The sequence below is a fragment of the Callorhinchus milii genome, unplaced genomic scaffold (genome assembly GCF_018977255.1).
Source record: "Callorhinchus milii isolate IMCB2004 unplaced genomic scaffold, IMCB_Cmil_1.0 Scaffold16, whole genome shotgun sequence".
Taxonomy (NCBI): domain Eukaryota; kingdom Metazoa; phylum Chordata; class Chondrichthyes; order Chimaeriformes; family Callorhinchidae; genus Callorhinchus; species Callorhinchus milii.
The window spans coordinates 182,262-191,590 of NW_024704757.1; the positions used below are offsets into that span (position 1 = coordinate 182,262).

The following is a 9,329-nucleotide window of genomic DNA, read 5'->3' on the forward strand; positions in this document are numbered from 1 at the left end:
ACATTTTAGAAATTGAAGATAAATTGGGCTTTAATTTGTGATATTTAACAGGAATTACTTAATGAGGAGCCCAGCAAACGGATATTCCTTCCAGGAGCCATTCACTAACCTGTGAGAATTGTGTTCCGCCACCAAGTAATTCCAAAGTGGAATTACTGTGGGATCAACGGGAATTCTAACGGTTTTCCTTGTTAAGGAAAATTAAGAAATACCGCAAATTAAGCTCAATATGTGATGACGTTTTGCTATGATTTCTTCCTTAAATTCTCTTTGAGATATTGTTAAATTCTGGTGAACTCTCCGGGAAGTTGAGATGCAGCAGGAATTCTGGATTTGCTGAAATAACAGTCTTTAATTAAATGGCCAGCTCCCTGGAAATTAGCATCACTTTAATTGGGGTCCATCATCCAGAGCAAATGTCCTTCCCGTCTTTCAGTTTGCGTGGAGAATGGCAACTATATCAGCCCATTGTCCTGAATTTTCCTCACGTGGTTGAATAAGAAGAATACCAAATGAAATTTGTTTAGCTAAATTATAGCAATTTAATCTAAAGGAGACGCAGTTGCTATGAATTCGTTTGAAGCTGCTATCTAATTATAATATAACCCTCTCACAATCTGGAAAAGGTTGGATCAGTACCCTAATTAACATGGCATTTTGGTGTCCTGGTTTGAAATAACCCTGTGTCTAGGAATAGCAACACAATCCTGTTTCTTCGAGCATTTAAAACTCAAATCTGAAAGTAACTTTGTCCTGGCTGATTGTGTTTTTTTCCAAAATGAGCTGTTGTTCATTAAGGTGACCTATTAAAAAAAACTTCACAAACCTGTCCATTCCCTCTGCTCTTGGCCTGCTCCACGTCCCCCGCCTAGTCTGCTCTATTATTGGCTGTCAGGCCCTCAGTATATCTGGCCATCCCAGCATCTGGAACTCCATCTCGGAGTCACTCCACCTCGCCCCCTGCCTTGCCTCCTTCAAGCCCCATCTTGAGACCTTCCTTCTCGATCGTGCTTTCAATCATCTTCGCTCCTCCACCCCATTGCTCTACAGTCATCTCTAATCCTAACCCGCAGCTCAGATGCAAACCCCTCATGGCCCAACACTTTGGGATGTCCTCCTGATGTGAAAGGCACTATATAAATGCAATTTTTGTGGTTGTCGTGATGTTCTCTGACCTGGTGAATGTGTCCACCATTTGCTCTTTTTAGACCAGATTTCTCTCTATATCTCAGCTTCAGTGAGAGTATGACTTGTGGTGTAACCATTCAGCGGCCTTGTATCTGGCAATAAAGTGCCCATCACACGACACGGGAGAAATTCCACCCGAGTCTAGGTTTCCTCTACTTTCTTGGCATTTTTAACTGCATTGAGATTTTGTTAAGTTGTTGAATTCAGTCTGAACTTTGAAGATTTTTTTCACTGTAGTTCTTAAAAGTAAACCACAGTATTTCAGTGTTTGCTAAATTCTGGACATTCCAAAATGCTGAGAAAACACGGTAATAATAATAATAATGATCCTTGCATTTGGTATAACGCCTTATCACGTCTGAAGGACGGCTCAAAGCACTTCACAGGAATTACTGTGAAATGGAGTGACTGCGTATTTGTAGGCAAACACGGCAGCACGATTGGGCGCAGCACTGTCCCACAAACAGCCAAGAAACAAATGACCAATTTTATTTTTGAATGGAGTTTTTACCCCAAGATGTCATTTGAAGCTAAGGATTGCTGTCATGCCTTTTGCAGGCCTTATCTATAATACAATAGGAAGTAGAAAGCATTGGTTTACAAGGTTACCTATTGACATTAATACTATTCTAAGTTGGATCTTGCTTAAGGGCTTTCAACCGAGAATGCTCCATTAATATGCCGTGTTGGTGCTGTGAACAACAACAACAAGATTCCATTTATAGAGCGCTTTCATGTTGGGAGGACGTCCCAAGGCGCTGGACAGTTGGGTCAGGACCCGAGCATTGGGGGGAAATGGTGAGGGTGAGGGGAGGGAAGGGAGCGAGGAGGGGGTAGAGAGTCGAGAGGGGAGCTGAAGGCACGGTCAAAGAGAAAGGTCTTGAGACCGGCCTTGAAGGAGGAAAGGGAGGAAGTGGCGAAGGCACTGGGGGATGGGGTTCCAGAGCCTAGTGAAGATGTTCACGTTCACGCAAAATGCAAAGTGTTCATATTGGCACAATCCAATCAAGTGATGCAACAGCCTGGATGGGTTCAATGGTCACCTCGCTCTCCTACATTCTATCACCAGAGATTTTCAGATGATTAAGGCCGTTTGGCCCATCTGGTCTCATCCTTCCAGAATACCCACCTGAACGCCATCCCATTAAACCATCAAGCTGAGTCTTCAATGAGTGCAACCCCGCGACTGTGAAGCGAAGCACTCAGACATTATCCCTAGACGAAGGGCACAATATAAATGCAAGTTGTTGTTTGTTGGTGTTGAGTCTTGCAAGAACGAGACATAACAATTAAGGAAGCTCCTAGATTCTAGACAGCAGTTTGCGCTGAGCTGGCTTCCTACTTCCTATTGTATTATAGATAGGGGAGGGCAGAGGCTATATGTTTTCAATGCAGGATTAACTGCTATTTTGTGGAGTCTTCCTCTTCCAGTGTGCTTCATTCATTGTCCCACACCCCTCCCCACCCCTCCCCCCTTCCCCCCCTGCCTCCACCCCTCTTGACTCCAACCCCTAGCACAGGTACAACCCCTTCACTGTCCAGCACCTTGGATGTCCTTGTGATGAGAAAGGCGCTGTATAAATGCAATTTATGTGGTTGTTGTTGTTGTGTGATTTTGGGGGTACTTTCATTGATTTTTTTTCTGTGCGTGTGTATTGTCTGTTGGATTTCTACGCGCAGAAGAAACTGGGTGACGAAAGTGACCCTTTCCTTGAGAGCGGATTGAATTTAAGCCCCACGGCAGCCGAGGCCAAAGAGAAAGTGCAAGCAAAACGTCGCAACAAGAGGGCGCCCCCTATGGACTGGAACAAGAAGCACGAGATTTTCAGCAACTTTTAAGCCCAGTGGAAACCGTCTTGTGGAAGGAACTGTGTGTCTCCTTCACGCTGACTGTCAGAACAGGACAAACCCTGAGAGCGGGTGGCAAGATCTATTTGTTCTGTGACCAAAGCTTTACCATTCTTTTCGCCCACAAAATATACACTTTACAGAATATTCTGTGAAGGGCTTTGAGACGTCTCAAAGACACGATAAGGCGCTATATCAAATGCAAAGATTATTATTATTATTCTCATTACCCCTACTTGCCTTCCCTCCCTCCCTTCGACCAACTTATTTGCTTTGTATTTAAGGTATTAGCCGCAAAACAGCTACGTGGTGTGGGGTGACTTTACCCCAAAGTTGCTTAGTAAGTCAGTAAGTCAGCCAACCATTGTGATAACTCCATCTCCCACAAGCTTTTTCTCCGACCAACGTTGTCTCTAGTTGCAAGCAGAATAACTGGGTAGGTTCTGGGGGGGGGAAAGGAGGGGTGGTGGGGGAGGGGGCAGAATTCCTCTTGTCATGACCCCAGGACACTTCCTTGCAAAGGTGCCTGGAGAGCTGGGAATCTGAACCACCAAATTTAGTGCTTGAATTCTCAAGATGTTTCCGGTTGTCTCTGTGTGGAGCGCTGCATTTTGTAATCATCTCATCTGTTTGTGATGTTCCAGCTCAGCCTGTGCCCATGTGGCCCGCAATTACTTGTTTTTTTTAACTGTAGAAACTGGACCGAAGGAGGGAAAGGATGTTCTCACAACAACAACAACAAGATTCCATTTATAAAGCGCCTTTCACGTCAGGAGGACGTCCCAAGGCGCTGCACAGTTGGGTCATGACCCGAGCAGGGGGGAAATGGTCAGGGTGAGGGGAGGGAAGGGAGGGAGCGAGGAGGGGGTAGAGAGTCGAGAGAGATGTGTAGCACACTATACAGAGGAAGCCTTTTAATTGAACAAAATATATTAACTCTTTGTATGCTAACTGCTGTTTTAAGCAGCATTGAAAAATAGTTTTACTTTCTTCCCCTTTCTCTCTCTCCCTGCCTCTCCCTCTAGCAATACATTTATGTACACAGGGTGAAAAGTAGCTAACAGGCTTGACATGAGTTGTATTATGTAAAGCAATGGTTTTGCAATGAGCCTTTAGCACATGCTATGGATCTCTGTTATGGAGATGGTATACGTTTTCATCCTGTCAACTTGCAGACCGTTTACATCCATTGTGTTTTGCTACAGAAATTGGATTTTTTCAGACTCCCTTAATACTGCTCCAGAGAATAGAGGTGGTGCCAGTGTCTGAACCAAACCGAACAATGGGGATGTGCTGTAATTTGGTGTAAGGGTTCCAAAATGCTACTCAGCGTGAAGGGTGCTGTATAAATCCAACTTACTGTTATTGATGTCTTCTCTAATTGTGCGGGGTCGGGGGTTTCTTTTAATAAGGTTTCCCAAGTTATGCAAACAGAACGCTGCTCCCGGAAACCTGTCCCAATCTGACATCATCTACTTCTGGAGCGGAGTTCCACTGGGTCAGCGGGAAAGCTTGTTAAAAATGCCATTAACTATTGAGAGCCCGGTGCTGGTCATCCGCTTGTTGATTAATACAGAAGAGAAACAAATTTGTATCTCCCAGAGTCCTCCTTTCGCTCTTGTGCCTGCGTGCTTCTGGGAATGAAAACAGACCACAAACCGAATGTCTGGAAGATGTGATAAGGCACTATATCAAACATTAGGATTATTATTAATCACACCTGAAAGAGGATGGATCAGTTGATCATTAGTTGACGGTAGTTGAGCTTATGTGAGGATATTGCTGGGTATTGAGCGCCTCCCTTTTGACATTTTTCCAGGCCTTCATTCTCCGAGCTAAAGAACGACTTCAAAACTTGATCATCCCTTTTTGAACAAATAGAAAGAGCAGAAAAATATTTTGCAGCACTTTAAATTCGGGGTTAATCCCTTGTCGACGAAGCTACCTGCTAACTTAATGCTCAATACCCGATCCCTTATGCTAAATACGCTGTATCCATCTTAAAGCTGTTTATTATGTTCAATCTTTAGCTAGACAAGGTACCCCCAATTTTGAATAGCCTCCACACAGCAAGGTAGAGTGACTGGAAAGCTTGCACTGTAAGATGACAGAGAAACTTGCAGCACTGTTGGGATCATTTGTTTTTTTTTTGGATTCAACTTTTTAATTGTTTTTTTTAAAAACTAAAAACAAAAATTTGGGGAGGTGTGAGGGCTGCAGAAAGTTGTTAGCATTGCTGAATACAGAGATTGCTAAATGTGGATTATAACAGGGTGGATTTGCTCAAGTTGAGGGTCTTAGAATAGAAACATCCCATAATAAACGTGTTGCGGAATCTGTCCTTTTGATTTGCAGAAGGGGGGAGAGGAGAGGGGGTGATGGAAGACTGGCTCCGGCCTCCTGCTTGACCCTGGTGCTCTCCGTTCCACCATCAATGGCCGTGCTTTCAGCCACTACGCCCCGAAACTCGAACACTCTCCCTCTATCCCTCCGCTTTGTCCCCTCCATCCCCATCTTCAGATCGTGCCTGAAGACCTTCCTCTTTGACTTTGCCTATGGTCACACCCCCTCCCCACCCCCGGCTTGAAGTCATGCTCCCCAATTGTCAAGCGCTCTGGGATGCTACCATGGGTGGGAGTTGCTGTATAAATTTAAGTTGTTGTTGAGGTGGAGAGAGAAGGGGGAGGGGCATTGACCCACAAACTTGTAATCAGCATAACCATCCATGAGGTTAAGAACTGAAATAATCACTTTATTCTTATTGAATACTTTGCAGTTAATAATGTGAAATAAATAGTTATTCAAAGGAAAGTGCTTTCATCATTTATATGACATGCAGGTCTCTGGAGTACTGGTGATTTTTTTTGTGCAGTTCATCATGCCTTGCAACTCTGAGAATCCACCATTTGAAATTGGCACATTTCAGTTACTTGTAAGATAGTATGTGCTGTATGTATACTGTATATTGTTAATAAACTTATTTCAGCATGACAAAAACTGGCTTCTACCGCTTATTGAACTTGCCATTGAACCAGGTTCCCACCCTCGCAGGCCTTGTGGGGATGATGGTGAGTTGAGCCCACAGCCAATCCTGTCTAATGCTTTCTGTGCTCATCCTGGGGCCAGGTTCTGGGAGAAGGGGTAAATTGGCTGAGATGCAGTGCTTGCCAATGGAATATCAGAATCAACTCATTCCTCTGTTTCAGTCTTCAAAGTTTGGTTCATAAAACATCCAGGGAGGCACGGGTTGATGGCAGACCATTCAGCCTAACTCTTCAGCACGGCTTGGAGAGACAGGCCAGTAACTGGGGGTGGCTGGGATTCTTAATTGGCTTGTGTTAGCCCTGCAAGCCAAAGCCGTAATGGGTCCTGTGGTTCAAATGGACAGGCTTGTGTTTTCGCTGGTTATACTCCAGCAGTACCCAGTCACACACTCCGTGGCCTGCACGCCTTGGCTCTCTGCAACTAATATGGTCCAGGTTTATGTGACCTGGGTGTTTCCCTCCCTGAGGATGCACACTCCATTTCAGACATGCTGAAACTTCCATGGTTGGAAACTCTTAAGCACAGTGTGCGTCTCAAACAAAATTGCTGCAGTAAATTGCAGGTACAGACAGTCTGCTCTATAATTTTGTTGAGAATCGTTTCAAATGCAGGACTTTTTCTTTCCAATACTAGATTGTTCAGATGTATGTTGATAAATTATAGTGGATTTGAAACCTTCCAAACCTGTGAGATGAGCATACAAACCAACTGGTTCTAATTATAATGTTACCTAATTCAACAGTAAACATTCTAGCTGAAAAGACCCTCAATCTGTCCTTATGTATGTGTATATGTATATATACATACACATATATATATATATTATATGTATATTTTAAAGTTAAGTTGGACACAACAACTTTTGATGTGGATGCAAATACTACCTGGGATGTATTTACAGTGTTATTTATTCGATGAGAACGAACATGCCTGGGAAGTTTGAGAAAACGGTAGGAAATCGCTTACTTTGTTTTTCCCTCTAAAGAGAAGCACCAAAGTGATCCAGAGCAGGAAAAGAAATCCCTTATCTGCCATCCTGTTGATAATCAAAGCTCAACCTGTTTCCTTTCTACATGAACTAGATTTGTTCTCAAAATACACAGGATGAGCAAAAAATGGGTCATTTGGCAGATTCCGCCTTGATTTCTGTAGCAAGGAGTTCTTTAGATCAGTGGTTAGAGCACTCACATTGCAAACGAGACACCTGGGTTCAATTCCAGGCAGAGCGAAACCTTGGGCAAGTATCCTTATTCCACACAGAGCCTAATAATCCTCAAAAACAAAACAATAATAAATTGGTCATTTTCAATCCACGACTGTTTGTGGGACATTGCTGTGCCCAATTGGCTGCCGCGTTTTGCCCACAAATATAGTCAATTCACTTTACAGTATATTCTGTGAAGCGCTTTGGGACGTCTAGATGTGAAAAGTGCTATATCAAATGCAAGGATTATTATTATTTGTGTAATTCCATGTCTCTGAACGCAATGAGTGTTATGAGGAGCCTCTAAATGGGGCAATATTCATGAAAGTGAAAAGATATTCACAAGATCTTAAGAGGTTCAGATGAAGAAGACCCCTAGGCCCTCTTGATCTCGTCCGTCCAGAATCCCAATCCAACACTCCTCATACAACAGCATCAAAGTTGTTTCTTAAATGGAATCTATGGAGTGACCTCAACCACTCTTCCTGGTAATCTGTTCCATTTGTTAGTTATCTTCATGGAATTACCTTTTGCAGATCTGACCCTGCACCCTCAGTTCAGATGGCACATCTGAAATTATAATTTCAGGTGAAGAAAGTTATTTGACCCATTTGATCTCCTTCCAGAACACTAGGACAATGCAGCAGTGAGCCAAGTCTCCACCATCCACTTTCCTGGTAACCTATTCCAGCTGTTGATTACACTGTGTAAAGAAATGCCTCCTGGTTGAACCAACCTACCAGGTGAAGTCCAGACTCCCTGAATCTGCACCACATATAATCATAATAAATAATAATCCTTGCATTTGATATAGCACTTTCATGTCTTCTAGACATCTCAAAGTGCTTCCCAGAACTGGGTATAATTGTGGGCAAAACGCGACAGCCAATTGTACACTGCAGTGTCCCACAAGCACTCGTGGATTGAAGTGACCAATTTATTATTTTTTTCTTGAGGGATTATCAGGCGTGTAGAGTAAGGAAACTTGCCTAAGGTTTCGCCCTGCTGGGAATCGAACCCAGGTCTCTTGCTTGAGAGGTACTCTAACCACTGAGCTACTGGACTCCACTATAATCCTTGCGTAGGTTCACATCTAGATGTAGGGCCTTATATCATGTCATTGAGGCGTCTCAAAGTGCTCCACAGAATATATTGTAAAGTGGATTGGCTGTATTGTTTCACTTTTATTGAAAAAAGAATGGTTTCATTCCAATGCCCTACCTTATCCAGCTGCAAGTATAAATGCAGTTAGTGGAGCACTCAAAGTGACGGTTAGAATCACAGTAGGTCTGCTCAGCCCTTCTCCTATTTTGAGGTACGTGAGAATCACCCGTATAAAATAACTTTGATTGGGGAAACGGGGAAGTAAATGGATCATTTGACAAGCATTGATTTTGGGGACGTGCTTGTCTAGCTCATTCAGCGAGACATGAGAGGTGTAGATATTGTCTGCAACCCTGCACTGTAGCACCCTCCTAGATTGAGATTTCAACCTGACCAGGAGACGGGAGTGCTACCAACTGAGCTCGGTTGACCCACAGCAATGATGACATGTCCAGTGATACAATCATTATCATTGGATGAGCTCAATCAGATTTTCCTATTGTAATCTGTCAATAATTATAATCCTTGCATTTGATATAGCGCTTTTCACGTCGGGAGGACGTCCCAAAGCGCTTCACAGAACACACTGTAAAGTGAATTGACTGTATATTTGTGGGCGAACGCGGCAGCCAATTGCGCACAGCAATGTCCCACAAACAGTCGTAGATTGAAAATGACCAATTTATTATTGTTTTGTTTTGGAGGGATTATTATTAGGCTCTGTGTGGAGTAAGGAAACTTGCCCAAGGTTTCGCCCTCTGCCTGGAATTGAACTCAGGTCTCTCACTTACAAAGCGAGTGCTCTAACCACTGAGCTACATGACTCCGCAAGGTTAATACTGCCAAGTAGAGATTGGTTCCTTGTAAGAGATATTTGGATTTTTTTAACACGTCTTGAAATCTTCACTTTAAACTACTTTTCGTGGCATTACTTTACATG

General features: G+C 43.3%; 1 protein-coding gene across 2 annotated transcripts in view; it reads left to right on the plus strand.

Annotated features, from left to right (window-relative positions):
• The window catches only part of LOC103189891 (Na(+)/H(+) exchange regulatory cofactor NHE-RF2), a 65,793-nt gene extending 62,594 nt beyond the window's left edge, over positions 1-3,199 (plus strand). For both annotated transcript variants that reach the window (XM_042340969.1, XM_042340970.1), the window contains one exon: positions 2,869-3,199. In XM_042340969.1, the coding sequence (XP_042196903.1) occupies positions 2,869-3,027 (159 nt within the window). In that variant the 3' untranslated portion in view covers positions 3,028-3,199. The remainder of the gene's footprint in view (positions 1-2,868) is intronic.
• The last annotated feature ends 6,130 nt before the right edge of the window (positions 3,200-9,329 follow it).